The sequence below is a fragment of the Neovison vison genome, chromosome 2, assembly GCF_020171115.1.
Source record: "Neovison vison isolate M4711 chromosome 2, ASM_NN_V1, whole genome shotgun sequence".
NCBI lineage: Eukaryota > Metazoa > Chordata > Mammalia > Carnivora > Mustelidae > Neogale > Neogale vison.
Genome location: NC_058092.1, coordinates 224,493,747 through 224,514,200, shown reverse-complemented (window position 1 = coordinate 224,514,200; position 20,454 = coordinate 224,493,747). Strand labels below are relative to the sequence as shown.

The window sequence follows — 20,454 nt, the reverse complement described above, 5'->3', positions numbered from 1 at the left end:
GAGAGGGAAGGAAGTACTCAGTGAAGAGGTTTGCCCTGGACAAGTTTCCCTCTTGGCTGTTTCCACACTGCTAGCTGAAGGGTTATCTGGGTGCACATACCCAAGATCCCCTTAGACATGCAAGGCTGCTTGTACTGTTCCGTCTGAGTGATTTTAATTAAGAAAAACTCTGGCTGCCAGTCTCATAAAGAACCATTACTTTTTCCTGACGAAAGGCAGTACCTTTGTACGTGAAGTCAGTCTGGCGCAGAGAAGAAAGGCTCTACTATCCTAAGGGAATGGTTTAGGAGGGACGACAGATGGAATCCATTCTCCTGGTAGACCAGGCGTCCCGCAGAGCTGCTGCTGCTGCTGCTGAGCCAGGAGGAAGCCCCAGGGCTACCCAGACCCCACTCTGGAAGTTTCTGGTTTTCTTAGTGCTGTGGGTCCATTTTCCCTGCATCTTCTCAGCAGCATCCCAAGGACCTGAAGTGGAGTTGCCTCTAGCTTAACAAATCACCTTCGTATGTCCCATCACTGGGTAGCGTATTGTAATAATTGTAATTGTAATAATCGTTACTCCGCCAGCTCTGTCCGCTGAGGTGGGTGCCTCACCTGGGCCAACCAGGTAAGGCGCCAGTTGGCCCCAGGCCTGCCAGCCAGCCTCAGAGATAAACTCCTCTGCCATCATTCTGCCTTGCTTTCCAAAACTGTCCCTTACAGACTCAAAATCAAGTGTCAAGGCCATCCATGTGGCCATCGGGACTGACCACTGTTCTTTCTCCCACTCACAGCGCCACTTAGCCCCAGAAGTATTTCGGGAAATCTTTGGAATGTCCATACAGGAATTTGACAAGTTACCTCTTTGGAGACGCAACGACATGAAGAAGAAAGCGAAACTCTTCTAAGCCCGCGCCAACCCCCCCGCCCCCAACCATGTAGACAGCAGTTGAGAAAAGGACTGCCATGGCGGCGACACGTAGGATGTTGTGTTAAGGCCCGAATGTGATTGGAGAATTCGCAGACTTCAGACAGAATTCTGTCCCTCAGCAACAACAGAACAGGAAACCTGACTAAAACACCCATGAGCCAAATCCTGGGCCAGCCACCGGCAACACTTGCCAAGAAGTAATGGGATCAGAATTTCTGTGTTCCCCACACTGGACAGTAGTGTTCACACGTGACCTTCCAACATCACCTTATGTCCACAACAGGAGCTACTTCTTCCATTTCCTTTATCTGTTGTCTAACCAGAGTGCTGACTGTTCGGGTAAGAGCCAGCAAGTGCCCTTAGGATGCCGCATGGGAAAAAGCAGTTGTAATCATTCCGAAGCAGGAATGGATTGTGTAGCACCACGGCTAGGGAGGAAGAGCCTGAGGGATGTACCCATGTGTTCGCACCACTTTGCACACCCCTGTTCTCACTGGCCTCATGAAGCCCGGCCTGGGCCCCCAGCGGGATGGAAATCCAAGTCGGGGAGCTGGGCAGCTCTGAGCGAGTGGGCTGAATAGCAGCTAAGGTCATTTTTAATAAGCTCCTTTTTCTCTACTTTTTGCTAGGACCTGGTTGGCAAATTACTTAGCTATTACTAAAAAAAAATTAATAAATAAGAGAAAGAGAGGGAAAAGGAATGATTAGCCCTTAATTCTTTTTCTGCTTCAGACTGTACGCTTCCCTCTGCCTCCCCACCAAGGACAGGTGCTATCACAGGCCCCCACTGCAAAGAAAGGAAAGGGAGAGATGATCTCCAGTTGTGTGCTCTTGGAGGACTTTTGCCCCAGGGCCACAACATTCTTGGCAGGAAAAAAAAAAGGAAGGAAAATCCCGGGTCCCGCCAATGCAAGTTCTTCTACTTTACATCCCCTGCTCCTCACCCCAGGGCCCCTGAATCTGATCAGGCCCACTTGGATTTGGGATTTTTTTGAGGTCTCTTCAGTAGTAGGCTAAGGAAAGGCACGCTTTGCTCTTGGAAATCTCTGCAGCTCCAGGGTATATTCCCTCAGACTGATTTCATTTGACCTTTTCAGCTTTCCTTCTTGCCTAGCTCTGTTGACTTCACCGTGTGCGTGTTTGTGCGTGTGTGCGTGTGTCATTGGACGCCCCAGTGTAGTCTGAGGCATCTGCATGTTATTTTGCATTTCGTCTCTGCTCAGGTGCTGCAGCTTCCGAGGGACGTTTGCACACTTGAGTGTGACTCAGAGGTCAGCACTGAGGTCAGACCTCACCTGACGGGGCATCCATGGAAGGGTGTCGGGGTCGGAAACCAGCATCCCCCGCGATGCATATAGTTCAGATCTGCAGCACAGTGAGGACCCCAGACCTCAGATCAGGCTGGACGTGGACCTCAGAGCGTCCCACCAGAGTCTGCAAATTCAGCAACACCAGATTGGAAGGGGAGCCTAGGGTTTCACCAAAACATGCATGTGAGACCGCATCGTGATTCCGGCATGCCTCCAGACGTGACTCTAACGAGGGGTGAGGCAGACAAGGGAGGGTATCTCCCTCCAGCTCCACACATGGGTGGTTTTCACATTTGGTCTGGTGCTCTGGGGGCTCTGGCTAGGAATTTAAATTCTGTTTTAAAGCCAAAGAAGAAATCGTTTGAATTCTCTTCGTACGCCACTACTTTTAAAAAGCTAAGAAATTCTTCCTGTGGCCACCAAGTATCCGAATTAGTTAGTAGCCAATCTCCACGGTAAAAAGCAAAAAAAAAATAGTTCTGGAAACTGCTGCAGACCAGTAACGTGGCACCTGCTCCATCACCTGGGTGCTGTGAGGGATCTGGGCTGGCTTCTCCTGTGTGCTGTTCCCGAAATCTCTAGAGCCGCACGTCCTTCGAGTGCTGCACACTGCATGTTTGAGGCCTGTTTTCACATATACGAGCGTGCATGTGTGCATACGTGCCTGTGTGCGTGTGCGTATGTGTGTGTGTTAGACCTACTAAAATACTTCGCAAATGATTCTGATGGAGCAGACCTGAGACAACCAGCTCCTCGTTGGGCCGAAGCCCCTAGTTTGCAGCTTGCAGTTCGGTGCCTTGAGTGGCCTCTTGCTTTCATTCTCTATTTCTGCTGCCCCGTCTTTGCTCTTTCTGACGACAGCAGCCTCAGTACAATGCCTGCGAATCCTAGTCCTGGCTTCGCACTGGCAAAGTGGGAGGAGTGGGGACCATGGTGCCTTCCCAGTAATCCACAATGAGGATGGCCAGATGGGTCCCAGTGCTGGGCTGGTGGAGAGAATTTTTCCCTTAATGGGGATCATAAAAGACCCTCAATGTTGTCATTGGTTAATGAGTTAGGACCCATGCACATGCAAGCAAATGTCAGGGTGAGAAAATTTGCAATGATAGTGAAAGATCTGAACCCAGAACCTGCTCCCACCAATGAAGCTCGACTTTTCATATCTCTTTTGAATTCCGTTCTGTACCCAGTGTGGGGGTCCAGGGGGTGGGAAGCTTCTTTGCAAGTATATTAGCTAATTTAAACTATACTGTGCAAAACGCATTACTGGAAAATGTCCGTAGCCGCCTGTCTACAAAGAATGCAGTGCTGCGCTCTGGGGAGGGGTTGTGGGAAACCATAACGTGGACTGGGTTGCCCAACTTCACTCTCTGCAGAAGGCTCCAGTGGAGGGATGGGTCATGGGGCAACCAGGTTCTCTTAACTGCCAAATCTAATATATGGGCTACAATGGCCTTGCCATTTTTTTTTTCTTTTAAACTGGGCTCAGCACGTTTGTCCTCAAAACGTCCAGGCCACTGTATAGGAGATCAGTGTGTTCTCTGCTTGAACCCCACTCTGCATGGCACACAAAAATTCTAGTTGTGAACGCAGCCCGAGGAACAGGCTTGTTTACTCTAGGGGAAGACTTCGACACGTGGCATGCTTTCCTGGTTCATACCCCAAGGGCTATATTTTTGAACGCTGGGCTCATTTTTGATTCTTTAAGTACCCAGCGCCTGCACGAAGCAAAAGAGGCCTCTGACAGCCTGAAAGTCCGCGCTTTAAAGAAGAGTCCAGAAGAGCCAGGATACCATTTACTCTTCCCGTGTGGTTCAAGATGAGACCTAAAGAGAATTTGGGAACTTGTATAGCTAGCTAAGCATCTGTATTTTGGTTCATGTTAGTAATGAAATGTCCTTAATGGGACTTCTTCAGCAACTAAGGACAAACTGCCTGTTCGCTGAAACCTCCCGCAGAAAAGCCAGGGTTAGTGGGTCCGACGGTGCACACTCCCTCTGCCACTCTTCATCCTCTCAGTGTGGTGACAGCCGTCAACTCGACTTCGAGAGAAGTCTTGCTGGAAATGTTTATAAAACTTTCACTTAATTTCTTTACACTTTAAAGCAAACACCTTTTTCTAAAGAATTGCTTCTCAGATGATTATATAAAATATACATGCTTTTGCAAGTTAAAAAAAATGGAATTAACCACTTTTGACTAGGTAGGTCTTTCTAAAGATTCTTTCAAAAAGCGTTCGCGTTCTGTGCGTTGAAGGGGTAGGCGAGCCCTCTCTTTGACTGTCAGGAAGGAGTGGGGAAGGCAGTGAACCCCATGAACTTCATGTAATCCCCCCGTCTGTGTCCTCCGAGACCAGCTGTTTTTACAAATCACCTCTTCTGTATGACTGGTCACTGTTTTATCCACTCTTCCTAGGCCAGCCTTGACCTGACTCGATCTTTAAAATAATTTTCTTTGGACAAACCAAGTGTTTGTGAGTAAACCCTACAACTCACTCATTAGTACTCCCTTTGGAAGGATGTTCTATTCAGAAAAGGAGATCATTTCAGGCGTGAGATTTGCTGTGATATCACCTTAAAGTGATAACGTACATTAAGGAAACTAGGCAACTATGCTGTGATGAAAGAAAGAGAAATTTTTACTTTGGCTTAAAAAAAAAAAAAAAAATCACTCTCCATTTGCTGCCCAGGAAGCCATGAGGAGATGGTGATTGATCTGCTTTGCATATGGATTTTTGTGTTCTTAAGTGCGTGAGTTTCATTTATGGCAAGTGGAAAGGGGGAGGCGGTCTGTTTCAGCTGAAAGAAATTTCTAAGCAGTATATGTAAACACAGCAAAATCAAACAAATGCAATGATGGATGGGGTCATGGACTGGCAGTTGTTATCATGAAATAAAATTCTTCCCCAAAGTGTCTTCTGTCAAGAATGAAGACCCCGTGAGTCACTTTTCGGACCTCACTCACCAAAGGTAGCGGGGGACACCACTAGATCCACTGCCATTCAGAAAGGTGGGGAGCCCCTTAATGGCTGTACGTGCCTGTGTTTCCTTATCCCGTGGAAGAGAAAGCAAGTGTCCCCGATACTGGTGTTCCTTCTGGGTTCTGGGTACGGACCCGTCCAGTAATAAATGTGTGGTGTCTGTGAGTTGCTGACAATCCTGCATCTGGTTCTCTTGGAGTCCTTTCATTTTAAGTTCAGTTGAATGGAATTTTCTTGCAAGCATCAGAAGACGTCCAGTTCTTCCTTCCCTCCCCTTTCAGAAACATGAAAGTGAGTATTGGGAAGAACTGCTGTGTACAAGATGTGTCGTGTCCCCGTGAAAGTGAGTGGGTGTCGGTCTGCGCCCGGCAGACCACAGACGTGTGCAGAGGCCGGGGCGGCCCCGCGGCCCCGCGGCCCCACGTTGCTGTGCTTAACGGCCCCGACCTGCTTTGCGCTCCCGTTGCAAGCAACACTGGCTCCCCGCCCTGCCCTCCGCGTCGCTGCTGTACACTCACCACTCAGTGAATAAAGTGTGTGCTTTATTCTATCCACAGACGCCTCCACGCCGTGTTTCCTTGCTCCTCTGCACCCTTTAACAGTCTGTCCTGTTGGAAGAAACACTTCTGATGACTTTTGATGACCAGACTCAAACCAAAGCCTTAGGAATGCAATTTTAGCACCCAGGAGGGCTGTGGAGAGGGGGAAATGCAACAAATAGCAATGGTACATTCCAGGACTGTCCAGTAATCAGACCAAATTGACCAAGTTGGCCGAAGGGAAAATACGTATTTTTTAGAGGGAGAGTGCGTGAGCGCGAGTCATGTCGGGGAGGGAGAGAATCTCAAGCAGACTCCCCGCTGAGCACAGAGCCTGTCCAGGGGCTCGATCTCACAACCCTGAGCCATGAGCCATTATGGCCTTGAGACAGGATCAGTAGTTGGATGCCCAACCCACTGAGCTACCCAGGCGGCCCTACAGGGAAAATATCTAAAAAGAGCCATTGGGCTGTGCTGGTGTTTGGTTTTGTGACACGGCAGTGCCAGGCTCCTCATCTGGACCAGAAGGGGGAATTGAAGTCGGAGGACAAGAGCTTGTGAACCACAGCGAGTGGGGGCTTCTTACCAGGAAACTGCAGCGCGATGGTAGAAACAGGTCTTCCAGAGCTTTGACCTCCCCTGCGTTACCAGAGTTCAGGTGAAGCAATCTCCTAGATTTTGATTTGCATGTTATTCTCACTGCCACACATTTGCGCCTACTGGAAAACACGATGTATTTAGACTCGAGATGGCCTCTTCAGACCGTAGCTTTAATACGGCGTGTCTGTCAAGCCTGTTGGCTTAGTCAGCTCAGGCTGCTATTAGCAGACTTCCATAGCCTGCACGGCTGGAACAGCCAACATGCGTTTCTTACAGTTCTGGAGTCTGGGCAGTCCAAGATCAAGGTGCTGGCAGATCTGGTGTCTGGTGAGAATGTGCTTAGGTTTGTAGATCGCAGACTTCTGGTTGTGTCCTCACAGGGCAGAGAGAGGAAGCAAGCTCTTCTGTCTCTCCTTATAAGGGTGCTAATCTCATCATGAGAGCTCTACCCTCCTGATCTAATAACCAAAGGCGGTGCCTCCTAATGCCGTCCCAGTGGAGATTAGGATTTCATCATATACATGGGGGGGGGGTGAGGGAGACACAAACATGCACTCCCTAACACCCATCCTGGGGCCAGTCACACTAGCGTTCATGTGGATCCTCATCACAAAGCTGGGAGCTGAGACTGGGGGGATCAGTGTTCTGTCCATTTTGCAGACAGTTGGCACACTGGGTTTACTACTGTAGGAAACGTGTCAGGAGGTCCAGCTAGAGGCCTGTGTTCCATTCACTTCTGTCCCCACGTGCACTGGCATCACCACTCTGGGCTCTGACGACTACAGTCCGTGTTGACCTTCAGCCTTTACCTTGAGCTCTCTATGGCTTTTGCCACAGTGATCACCATTTCATTGAACACTGACCCCCTGTGTCACTTAAGTCGTTAGCCCTCACACACAGCCAGGTTCACAGCCCCGGGCCCTTCACGGCGCCCGCTGCTGTCCCTCCCATCATGCCGCCCCTTCGAATCTGGCCCTCCAGCTCTTCCACAGCCCCGCGACTTTCCTGAGCACACCATGCTCTCTCCTGCCGCTGGAGCGCATTTCTCTCGTACAATGTCCAGTTCTTCGAGGAGGTGGAGAGCGTGAGGATCTGGCCCCAGGGACAGGAGGTAACGGCAACACTGACTGTTTGAAATCAGTCATCCAGAGCTCTTTGGAGTTACCCGTGTGAATTTCCCATGGGCACCGTTTGCCCTGAATCAAAGACAAGCCCGAGTTCACACCCTTTCGAAGAGTCTGCCTTGATGAGCCCAGCCCAACCTGCTCCAGGAAATTCTTTGCACGCCTGTGGCTGAACATCACGTGTGACACTCCTCAAACTTTGCCCAGTGCTACTAGCTTGGCGTGTGTTTCTGCTCCTCCGTTGAACTGCGGTAAGGTCTCTGGCGAGTGCCAGGCTTTGTGTGAACCGTGCTTCTCACGACAGCCCTACGAGATGGGTCACTGCGGCTCGGCTCTACAGGTGACCCCAACGTTCAGCGGCTCATGCAATGTGTCTGATCAAGCCGCAAAACTGGGACGTGGAGGCGTATCTTCAAATCCCATGCTGTTCTCTTCTGCATCTCCATGACCTTCCAGAGGCGAGGACTGCCTCTCCCACATTCCAGATCTCCCGGGGTCTGCTGCAGAGCGGAGGTTCTCCCCGTGAGACTGGCCATTTACCTTCACTAGGCTGCGAGCCCCATCACGGCTGCCAGGTTGCTAGTATGAGCAAGCTTGGGGGAACTCGCTAGTTCCGTGTCTTAGGACCAGTTCTTTCGCCTCCCTAGGCCTCAACGTGTTCATCTGCAAAATGGCCAGAATACTAATCCCCATCAGAAGACTATTGCTTCATTTTAACTCATGTTCAGCACCACACAGTATCCAGGACATAGTAATTGCTCAAGAAACATCAGTGATCTTTATGAAGAGTAATTGGCCCCAAGAACCCCTGCTACTCTGAGCCTTAGTCTCCTCATCAGCAAATTAGGAGTGAATACCGGCATTCTGGATACATCCTGGGGGTTGTTAGGCTGAATGAAGCAAGGTGGAGGGCGCAGACACAGAAAAGCGTTAGTTGCACTCATAGGTGGTTCGGGGGAATGAGGGTTTCTTGGTACTACTTAGTACCACTACGACTACTAAGTAGTTTCTTTTTTTTTTTTTTTTTTAAAGATTTTATTTATTTATTTGACAGAGAGAAATCACAAGTAGATGGAGAGGCAGGCAGAGAGAGAGAGGGAAGCAGGCTCCCTGCTGAGCAGAGAGCCCAATGTGGGACTCGATCCCAGGACCCTGAGATCATGACCTGAGCCGAGGGCAGTGGCTTAACCCACTGAGCCACCCAGGCGCCCTAAGTAGTTTCATCATTCAAGAATTTTAGTTTTTTATTCTGGGCTGCTTCTCCCCCAGTTTTCATAAATATCGCAGCGTGAAAGCAAGCCCACAACTTCTTTTATCTGCTTTAATAACAGCCCGCCCTTTGTCTAGTATCACCCGAGGCTTGAGATCATCTGAAGATGTGCCAGTGAGGAGTAATAACAAATTATCACGCAGTAGCGGAGTCCGGCTGTGGGGTCAGACTCGCTGGGGTTGGGGTTCCACCTTCACCAATAATCAGCTGTGGAACTACTGACAATTTGCTTAACTTCTCGAAGCCTCAATTTTGCTTTCTATAGGAGAGGAGTAATAATAGCGACCTCAAAGGGTTATTGCGAGCCTCCGGTAGAACAGGGCTTGGCACCATACAAGATGCACAGTGACAAGCTTTTATTCAAAAAAAGTCGCTGTCATGTAATGAGGAGCTGTATGTGCCCAGCCCTGAGCTGGGCATATCTTGTGGTTTATCCCACACAGCTCTTTACATCAGCCCTCCACCAGCAACCCTCCCCCCCACCCGCTCCCCAGTTTCAAGATCAGCATGTAGGCAAGGGTCATGCGGAGAAGGGCTCAGGTCCCCTCCACAGGCGCCGTGGCCAGCCAGGGTGGCAGGCTGCTCAAAACTGTAGCATGCCGGGCGCCTGCGTGGCTCCGTGGGTTAAAGCCTCTGCCTTCGGCTCAGGTCATGATCCCAGGGTCCTGGGATCAAGCCCCACATCGGGCTCCCTGCTCAGCGGGGAGCCTGCTTCCTCCTCTCTCTCTGCCTGCCTCTGCCTACTTGTGATCTCTCTATGTCAAATAAATAAATAAAAATCTTTTTAAAAAAAAACAAAAAACTGTAGCATGCCAAGCTGTCAACTCGGGGCTCAGTTCTTCCCAAGGGTTTGGTTTGGTTTTGTTTTTTAAGATTTTTATTTATTTATTTGACACAGAGAGATCACAAGTAGGCAGAGGCAAGCAGAGAGAAAGGGGGGGAAGCAGGCTCCCTGCCAGGCAGAGAGCCCAAAGCGGGGCTCGATCCCAGGACCCTGAGATCATGACCTGAGCTGAAGACAGAGGCCTTAATCCACTGAGCCACCCAGACGCCCCTTCCCAAGGGGTTTTGAAGCTGTGGGGCCCCAGTGCTTCCGGGGTCAGGAGGATCTCCCTAAGCTGCCTGAGGAATCCTTTAGAAACACCATCCGTGGAAGAGCCGAGACTGCTTTTCATGAAAGATGCCTTTGCTTCCAGAAAGATCTTTCTGACTGTATTATTTCAAAACAACCATGGCAGCAAAGGCTGAGCTACCAGTCCTTACAGTATTGGGGCATATTTCCTCGGCTCCAGAAAGCCACCAGCCCTACTCAATCCCTCCTGCCCATCCCGGGAACGGGGTTCCTGCTCTCTGCAGGGCCAGCCCTGCCTGGGTGTGTCCCCAGCCCTGCCCTTTTGGACGCGCTCATTGTTGGCCGGAAAGTGCTGGGAAGGGTGGGGACTTGGCTCTGGCAGCTTTTGAGAAAGCCCAGGGTGGTCAAAGGACTAGTGCCCAAAACTTCTGGGAATCCCAACCCTGTGCTTGAGAACCTGCCTCCACGCCCTAAATTTCCTACCCCCCCCCACCCCGTCCCGTGGTAGGCCAGGACTCTTGACAAAAAGTCAGAATCTTCACCCCTTCCACTCCTACAGCCCTCAGGGGTGGGCAGTAGTGGGTCAGGGCCCTGGAGGAGGGGTAATATGTCCACATTTAGTTTACTTTCTAATCTCAACTGGATAAAAATGCTCTCTGGGCCCCGCCATTGCCATTGTGCCAAGTACAATGGCCGCCCCTAGAGAGGTTTTTTCCATATTTATTTGTGCTTGTCCCCCTGCGGGTGCGTCTTAACTCAGCCCTTCCCCTCAGATAAAAAGACAAGTAGTCTTGGGAAAATTTCTCCTCCAAAGCAGAGGCAGTTTCTGCTTTGCCCTAAGCATGTTTTAGTGGCGGGACCTCCCAGAACATCCCTGAGGGCCTGGAGGCCGGGCAGAGCCTTGGGCGGCTTCCAGACACAGAGTTTGGGAATCTGACTCAGGTATACGAGTCGGGATGGTAGGGAGAGGGTGGAGGGCGGCAGCAGCAGACATTCGGTGAGGGCCTCTGGAACGCCAGGTACTGGCCTAAGTACTTGGCGAAGATTAGTTCATTTCATCTGCAGAGGGTAAGCCCAGGACGGGGAGAGGCCCCCTGGCAAGTGGGTAGGCTTCTAACCCCTCCCATCAGGTCCAAAAGCCACGTTCCTCCGAAGGCTGTCACCGCTCTCTGGGGGTCTCTGAAAACCAGGCTAGCACGTGGTTTTCTAAGGATTTGCCAGAAGGACCATCTTTGCAAAGACAAACACCAGCCTCCCTCGGCAAGGTGGAGCCTGGCCATGAATAACAACACTTTGTTCTAAACTGGACACATGCTGGCACAGAAAGAGTAGGTCCTTTCGTTCCTGCTTTTGTGTTGGAACATACCTCTCGTAATGAAAGCTAGAAAATGTTCATGGCCGTTACTTCCCATCAGATAGGAGCAAAAATCTGCTGGATTCTCCTGGGAGCTTTTTGTTTTCATTTTGGTTTGAATAGAACCATTTCTAATGTCCTCCCCATAAAAACAGGGTGTTTCAGACCATTCACGGTAAATTGCTAATATTTACTGATCATTAGTCAAATGGCTTCTGCCAAGTGTTCACCTCTGGGTGCATTAGCAATGATCCCACCAGCAGCACGGGTGAGGGGTAACCCTCGCGATGCAAATCAGAGGTTGCTTGATTTGTCCAGGTTCCCTTGGCCCTCTGTGGGAGCAGCCAAGAAGGCTGCGCCCAGGTCTAACTACGAAGCTCATGTTTCTGTGCACAAGGAGATTCTGATTGGGTAGATCTCGGGTGGGAGCTGAGAAACCATATCTTTAAATGAAATTGGAAAGCTTCCACGGGATTCTTGATGGATCCGCTGGGTTTGGGAACCTCTGCCCCGCACCTACTCCTCATGACATAGTCTCAAGTCAAGAGCAGAGCTGGTCTGGGACTAACCCGAGCATCTGTCACCAGGCTCGGTCACTCCTTTGTCCCCCCTAATTCATGGAACCTGCAGTCAGACAAGGCCTGGAAGTCTGCCCTTGCAGAGAGGCCCAGGGTCCCCAGTGGCCTCCTTCAGAGTCCCCAGCATCGCCCGTTAGCACCCCTGGAGCCCAGCCCTCTGAGCAGATGACTTCAGAATCAGCTCAAATGTCACCTCATTTGCAAGAAGATTAAGAAGATTGTCTCCATTGAAAGAGAGAAGGCTGAGATGAGAGAGAACCAGTCAGCCTCCCTGGTGCTGAAAGGGAAAACAGTCTGTTGGCCTTTGTTCTCCCTTTCTCTGCCCACAACTGTAAGAAAACTCTGAATGTTGAAAAATGGCCTAGAAATCTTGCTTTTTTATCAGATGACTTATTTTTTCCCCCCAATGTGCTCACTGTTTCTTCAGCCTATTATGTGCCAGCAGGGGAAGTGGGTTAAGTTTTCTACAGGCCCTCCAAGGAAATTTGGTAACTACCTCCAGGGGCCTGGCTGGAGCGGGAGTGAGAATCAGGAAGCCAGGACTTGTGACAGATTCTTCTTTTACTTGAAAGCAGTCGTTTTTATTTATTTATTTTAAGTAATCTCTACACCCAACGTGGGTCTTGAACTCCCAACCTGGAGATCAAGAGTTGCGTGCTCTACTAGCTGAGCCAGCCAGGCGCCCCCTAGTTGTTTTTGTTTTTAAACTCAATACATGAAAACATCAATAGTGGGTTGACATCGTAAACCCCCGATAGATATGTCCACCCAGAACCTCAGAATATGCCTTTATTTGGAATAAGGGTCTCTGCAGATGTAATGAAGGCAAGGATCTGGAGACAAGATCATTCTAGATTCGGGTGGGTCCTTATGAGAGACCAAAAAGAAGACACAGAGGGTTGCCTGGGTAGCTCAGTTGGTTAAGCATCTGCCTTCAGCTCAGGTCATGATCCCAAGGTCCTGGAATGGAGCCCCAAGTTGGGCTCCCTGCTCAGCGGGGTACCTGCTTCTGCCTCTCCTTCTGCCCCTCCCTCTGCTTGTGCTCTCTCTCCCTGTCTCTCTCAAGTGGATAAATTTTAAAAAGAAGACGAAGACACAAATTTACATGCGAAGAAGCCCATGTAAGGACAGAGGCAGAGATCCTACATAGACACAAGCCCCGGAACACTGGGAGCCGCCTGAAGCTGGAAGAGGAAGGAATCTTCTAGAGCCTTTAGTGGGTGCACAGCCCTACCCACACCTTGGTTTGGGACTTTTGGACTCTAGAACTCTGAGAGAATAAATTTCAATCTGGGATCCTTGAATGGAGAAGTTTCCTTCCCTCCTCCCTGTGTAGCCCGAAAGCAGATGTTACGTGAAAACTCACATTTGGGGGGGAAAGTGCAATGAGTGGAACGAAAGAGGGGAACGATGAGAAGTGGCCCTGGGAGCTTGGCCTTTATCTTTCTACTTTTGGGTTCATACATTATTTCCCTTTGCTACTTTCTACCTGAATGTATTTCAGGTTTTAAAAATCTGTCAGAGCACTTTGGTTGGTCGTACAACCCCTGTATTCCTGGTTTCTGGGTAAAGTGATCAACACTGTTATAACAAGGTCACATAGGATGAAATAACCTCCTGGAGGTCTGGGCCACCGGAAGCTGGTCAAGTGGCTGGTGCAGAGGAGGCGTACAGTGTACAGGGCTTGTTGAATGACTCAAAATGTTTTTACTAGCTGTGCTAACTTCCCTTTATTCTCAATGGCATACACATCCCTAAGCCATCCTAAGATCTGTTCTTAAAATTTCAGTAACATCTATTCAGTATCTAAAGGGAGAAAGGAGATGCTTGGTGTTGTGGGAAATAGGAACGTGAATCTAATCAGGGGCGGGGCTGTGGTGGGTCACGTGAGGGGCGGGGCTCGCAGCTGCAGGAAAGCTTCCCCCTCAGCATCATGCACCTGCCAGCTCCAAGAAGACGCGTGCTCAAAAAGCTGAGAGATTGGAGAGCAGCGCAGAGGAGTAACCTGTAGATTAGACCTGGGGCCCAAAGCAGATGGAATGTTCACAAGCTAAAAAGGAGATCAGAACAGACCAAAAACCTAAATGTAGACCTTAAACCTATAAAATTTCTAGGAGACAATTTTCATGACCCCAAGTTAGGCAAAAATTTCTTAGATACGGCACCAAAAGCATCATCCATAAAATGTTAAAAAGTAATAAATGAAGAACTTGTGCTTTTCGAAAGCTATCCTAAGAGAGCGAAATCACAAGCCTCAGCTGGGAAGAAATACTTGCAAATCACAGATCTGATGAAGGACTGGAATCCGGACTCCGTGAGAATTCAAATATACCGAGTGCTGGTGAGGACGCAGGGCAACCGGGATTCCCACCCGCTGCTGGCTGGGATGCAAAATGCAGCAACCACTTTGGAAAAGAGTTTGACAGTTTCTTATAAAATTAAACATACAGCTGTCCTATGACCCCCGAGTCCCACTGCTAGGTGTTTGTCCAAGTAAAGTAAAAAAAAACTTGGTTCAGGGGCGCCTGGGTGGCTCAGTGGGTTAAAGCCTCTGCCTTCGGCTAGGGTCATGATCCCAGGATCCTGGGATAGAGCCCTACATGGGACTCTCTGCCCAGCAGGGAGCCTGCTTCCTCCTCTCTCTCTGCCTGCCTCTCTGCCTACTTGTGATCTCTGTCTGTCAAATAAATAAATAAAATCTTAAAAAAAAAAAAAAACTTGGTTCACATAAAAACTTGTACATAAGTATTTATACTGACTTTATACAAATTGCCAAACATTCCAAATGTTCTTTAACTGGGGAGTGGATAAGCAGCTAGGATTCATCCCCACGGTGGGACAGTACTGAGCAATAAGAAGGAATAACGTAGGCAACAGCACTGGGGAGGCACAAATGCTTTGTGGGAATCGAAAGAGGAATCAGAATCAAAAAGTTACATAATGCCTGATTAGGTCTGTATAATATTCTAGGAAAGGTGAAACTATAAGGGACAAAAAAACACAAATCAGAGGCTTCTAGGAGACAGAGGAGGGGACGGGTTGACTACGAAGGGGCATATGGAAATTTGGGGGACGGTGAAATGTTCTGCTTCTTAATTCCGAGTCTTAGTGTTGTGAGCTCAAGCCCCATGCTGGGCGTGGAGCCTACTTTAAGTCAATCCATCCATCAATCAATCCTTACCGAACTGTACCCCCCAAAAAGGTGAATTTTGTTATATGTAAATTATACCTTAATTTTTAAAAATTTCCCCCAAAAGACGGAAAAGCAGTTCAAGTCCACACATTTTCAATGACAATACTTTTGTATTGGGACCTGGGAGATGTTGTAAAAGAAATGTGATCCCTATCCAATCATGAGAGGCTGATAGCCTTGCTAGGACGTTGGCACCATGCTAAGCACTTGAGATAAAATTGTGAGCAGACATTGATCTAATAACCCCACAAATGTAATGGAGGGTACAAGTGTGTGAAGAATTACTTCTGATTAATTCCCAATTCATTCTAGAATGTCAGCAAAGCCTCCTCTGGGGAAGGCTTCTCTTTGAGTTGCTTGGACTGGGCACGAGCTGCGTGGGGTGCAGGATGGGGCAGTGGAGGGTGGAGCAAAGGATGACTGGTAAGTTTCTGGATTGCGCAACACCGTAGGTGGTGCACCAGTCATGTACTTTGGAGTAGAAGCAGATTTGGGGTGGGGAGGAAGACCATGAATTCACCTTAGGAACGAGAGTTAAGCTACAGGAAACAACACCTGATTAAGGGCAAAACTATGCAGTGGGCCCAGTAGAAATGAAACCATGTATCGGCATGAAACCTTGGACATAAGTGTTTATAAAGGCATTATTCATAATAGACCAGAAATGGAAACAACTCAAGTGTCTATCAACTATTGAGTGGATAAATAAAATGTAATATATCCACACCGTGGAATATTATTTAGCAACATAAAGGAATGAAGTACTGATATTTGCTACCACGTGGATAAACTCGGAAACATTATGTTAAGTGAAAGAAGCCAGGCACAAATGGAATGGAATGGTCTTCAAGAATATTGTTATTATGTGACATCTCCAGAACAGGCAAATCTATTGAGTTAGAAGATAGTTAGGTGACTGCCCAAGGCTGGGGAATGGGGAGAATAGGTAGGCTGCTAAGGGGTATGAGGGTTCTTTTCATAAAGTGATGAAGATTTTTTCTTTTTTTTTTTTCAAAGATTTTATTTGTTTACACAAAAAAGATTTTGTTTGTCAGAGAGACAGAGAGAGAGAGCGAGCACAAGCAGGGCGAGTGACAGACAGAAGCAGGCTCCATGCTGAGCAAGGAGCCTGATGCAGACTTGATCCCAGGAACCTGGGATTGTGACCTGAGCCGAAGGCAGATGCTCAACCGACTGAGCCCCCCAAGCGTCCCCAGTGAAGATGTCCTAAGATTAATTGTGATGATGGTTGCACAACTCTGTTACTATTTTAAAAACCACTACACCGGGGACGCCTGGGTGGCTCAGTTGGTTGGACGACGGCCTTCGGCTCAGGTCATGATCCCGGAGTCCCGGGATCGAGTCCCGCATTGGGCTCCCAGCTCCACGGGGACTCTGCTTCTCTCTGACCTTCTCCTCGCTCTCTCATTGTGTCTCTCTCAAATAAATAAATAAAATCTTAAAGAAAAAAAAACACTACACGGAACACTTTGAATGGGTGACTTATATGATATGTCGGTTCTACCTCAATGAAACTGCTTTTTAAAAAGGAAGAAAAATAATCCATATGAAGATGTTTTAGATGTTCTATTTAGAATATTGAAATCTAGAAATCACCCAAACAGCCCTTCATGGAAGGATGGTTATAAAAATTTTGAACTATCAATAAGCTAGAATTTACAAAACAATTAAAAACCCATCCAATGACAAGGAAGGGCAATTAACTTAGAGAGCTGTAAGTAAAGTTTATTTTATGCAGTGGAGAAAGATGCAATGGATTTGAAGAAGAGCAGAGAAGAACGAGATCCAGCAGAGTGTCAGCTGGAGAGACAGGAGGGTGGGAGCCTGGCAGAGATGGCAAGCGGGAGCAAGGACAGTGCATGTTCAGAGTTCTGACCCAAAAGGCTGTGTCAGAAGCCATTGCGTTGGCTTCTTCCCTGGTAGGGAATGGACAAGAAGCTTAGGCAGGTTGGATGTACATTTATGGCTCAGGGTGAGGGGTGTTGAATTTGGTTCTATGTGTACGGAGGAAGGCATTGGTAGAAAAAGAGATTTCTAAGGGGCGCCTGGGTAGCTCAGTGGGTTAAAGCCTCTGCCTTTGGCCCAGGTCATGATCCCAGCGACCTGGGATCGAGCCCCATATCGGGCTCTCTGCTCCCTGCTCTGCAGGGAGCCTGCTTCCCCCTCCCCCCGCCCCGCCTCTCTGCCTACTTGCAATCTCTGTCAAATAAATAAATAAAACCTTAAAAAAAAAAACAGAGAGAGAGATTTCTAAGTTCTTAGCTCTTTCTTCCTTCTGTTCCCTCACCACTGTCCCCCAAAACTGAGAACTTCTGGACGCACCCACTACCATTTTGTGCACTCGCTCAATGCCAGGTATTATGCTCAGTTTTTGCGTGCTTCAGCCCAGCATCCTTGCGATGTGTTTATGAAGTAAGTATTATCATTCCTATCCTGCACATGAAGAACTATGCCCAGTGGTGCCCACCCTAAATGATGGTGCTGGGACCCAATCTGGACACTCCAATCGTCAGCCGCCAGCACATGGTGTTTTGTTTTGTTTTGAAGCAGGTTCCTTGCCCAACATGGGGCTTGAACCCATGACCCTGAGATTAAGAATCACACGGCTCTACTGACTGAGCTAGCCAGGCGCCCCTCGGACGTGTTGGCAGCAAGACATGGCCCTGCCCACCAAAACCTTTCTCAGAGCTTCCCAAGCTGTACCATGTTTCCAGCAACCCTACAGGAGGCCCAGCTGTGGGCGAGACCAGGGATTCTAAGACCTCACCACGTTGGTGTTCCAAGTTATTGTGTGAATTAAGCACTAATAGTGTGTGGTAGAATTTGAATGCTGCCAGCAGCCCCCAATCTGCAAGTCAAACACACTTGCAACTTTGTTCTCTGGAAGGTCCAAGTTGCCACACCCTTGTGTTAACAGATTATTCTTTTTCTGAGGAAACTGCTCCTCAAATGCATTAATAATAACACTAATAATTAGTAATAAAAGATTGTTGTTCCTTGCCATCTAGGACCTGCCTGTGCTTGGCTCCAAACCCCACACCACGATCCCTTTTGTTCTGGGACTTTCCATAAACCATACTTGAATTACACTTAAAATTCTTATCGAGTGACAGGGCGAGATCCCCAGACACTGTATGATTGTAGTGGCCGGGTTTCAGATGTTCTGCTCTGCTAGAGGCTTCTCTGTAAAGGATTCCCATTTCCATTCTCTCAGTTGTCTCTGCCAGAAGAAATCTCGGCGACCTGAGGCTGTTTGCAAAAGGACTTTGAGAAGCTGCATTGATCATTCTCTTCTCTCTCTTTCCCTCCTTTGTCTTTCCCTTTCCCTCCCCCTTAAGTATTTTGATCATGAAAGAAAAACAAACACAACTGTGTGATCCAGCCTGGGCACTGAAGCGAACCCATTGTAACACGGTGTTCAAAATACCGGGAGAACGGCCATGACCCCAGTTGCAGGATGAACTCGCCTTGACGATTTTGTTCCAGAATTTACCAGCACGGAATCTTCTACACACATTATCGTGGGCCCCATAAGACAGCAAAGTAACGTGCAGCCATCAGCCGAGAAAGGGAAATACCACTTCCTTAGGCTGGCTGACTATGGGAAAGGAGAGAACCGCTTCTTTAATTCTTGCCTCCTCCCTTTGTGGATTTGTGGTCCTGGCCCCCTCGGTAGGCATCACCTGGGAGCAAGCGGAGAAATGCAGAAGGCTGGAAAACAAACAAATAAATAAATGTTTACATTTTAAAGAGAAAAAAGAGAGAGAAATGCAGACTCTCTGGTCTCACCCTAGACTTAGTGAATCAGAACATGAATGTTACCAAGACCCCCAGGTGATGCCTGTACATGTTAATGTTTGACTGGCCCTGGCTCAGTAGTCTGAAAGGAAACCGCAGACCCAAAATGGAGTCACTGACGCTAAGGTCCCATGTCAGCAAACCAAGACTTTATACCTAACCTAACAGCAGTCTCAACACCACACCCCTGTCCCCAGGAATGTAACCTTTAACCAATCAACATGGAATTTCCTGGTCAGCACCAGGAAATTTTCTGATAGACCCCATCTTTTCCCTTTAGGAGGGCAACCCTGCCTAAAACAATACATTCTTTGCTAATAATTTCCTTTTCTCTCTCCCTCTCTGCTTTAAAACCTTTACTTTTCTACAGCTCAACAGATCTCCTTTCTGTTTGCTAGATGGGATGCTGCCCAGTTCGTGAATTGTTCGATAAAACCAATTTAATCTTTTAAATTATTCAGCTGTATTTTTTGTTTAACAGAAGATTAGGCTCTTTTGCCAGTAACGATGGAGTTTCTGGTTTCCCCTTCAAGGACCCTGAAGGGTCTTGTGCGCTCTCGTATCTGACAAAGCACCTGGTGCCGTGCTCAGTGGGGGGTGGAGCCCTGCGTGGGGGCGGGAGGGGGGGGTGACAGGTTGAAGTCCTAACACCGGTTCCAGTCCTTGGCACTGACTAGCACCCTTCTGCGTGTTGAATGATGACAGAAACAGCTGTAGCTCTGTTTGAGGGGCATATAATTTTTATTCCCATTTGACTGAGAGGAAAACTGGGGTCCAGAAATGTTCAGTACACAACCCAAAGTCACCCAGCTGGACAAGGGTACAAGGGAGAGTCTAGCCAGAACCTATATGCCAGTGTTTTGATTTTTAAAAAAATTTTTTTAAAGATTTTAAAAAAATTCTCTGCCTTCGGCTCAGGTCATGATCTCAGGGTCCTGGAATCAAGTCCCGCACCGGGCTTTCTGCTCAGCGGGGAGCCTGCTTCCTCCTCTTTCTCTGCCTGCCTCTCTGCCTACTTGTGATCTCTGTCTGTCAAATAAATAAATAAAATCTTAAGAAAAAAAAAAAAAGAATGATCAAGGTGTCCGGATCTGTACCAACCTGGGATTGGCAGCCTGGGGTTTGCAGTCCCCCTCTCCCGAACTCCGGGGGGGAGGGGTGCAAAGAGGGATTGGAATTGGAATGGATCACCGGTGACTAATGATTTAATCAACCTTGCCTATGTCAGGAGGCATCCAGAAAAACCTAAAAGAAGTGATCTTTCCGACGAGCTTCCAGGTCGGTGAAGATGTGGAGACTGGGGGGAGTGGCGTGCCTAGAGCTTCCATGCCCCCTTCCGAAACCTTGCCCTGGGCCTCTCTCCCATATAGCTGTTCCGGCGTTAGATCTTTTTATGATAACCCGGTAATCTAGTAAGTAAAATGTATCTCTTTTTTTTTTTTTTTTAAAGATTTTTATTTATTTACTTAACAGACAGAGATCACAAGTAGGCAGAGAGGCAGGCAGAGAGAGAGGAGGAAGCAGGCTCCCTGCTGAGCAGAGAGCCCGATGTGGGGCTCGATCCCAGGACCCTGGGATCATGACCTGAGCCGAAGGCAGAGGCTTTAATCCACTGAGCCACCCAGGTGCCCCAGTAAAATGTATCTCTAAATGCTGTGAGCTGCTCTAGCAAATTAATCAAACCTGAGGAGGTCTTTGGACCCAC

The 20,454-nt window shown here is 48.4% G+C and overlaps 1 protein-coding gene and 1 non-coding gene across 10 annotated transcripts in view; one reads left to right on the top strand and one right to left on the bottom strand.

Annotated features, from left to right (window-relative positions):
• Positions 1-5,383, top strand: part of ABLIM1 (actin binding LIM protein 1) — a 221,866-nt gene extending 216,483 nt beyond the window's left edge. For all 9 annotated transcript variants that reach the window (XM_044240588.1, XM_044240584.1, XM_044240583.1 and 6 more), the window contains one exon: positions 774-5,383. In XM_044240588.1, the coding sequence (XP_044096523.1) occupies positions 774-887 (114 nt within the window). In that variant the 3' untranslated portion in view covers positions 888-5,383. The remainder of the gene's footprint in view (positions 1-773) is intronic.
• Positions 5,384-17,507: 12,124 nt separating this feature from the next.
• On the bottom strand, positions 17,508-17,581 carry TRNAK-CUU. Its single transcript has one exon. It is a non-coding gene; the product is annotated as a tRNA-Lys (tRNA).
• Positions 17,582-20,454: the final 2,873 nt, after the last annotated feature.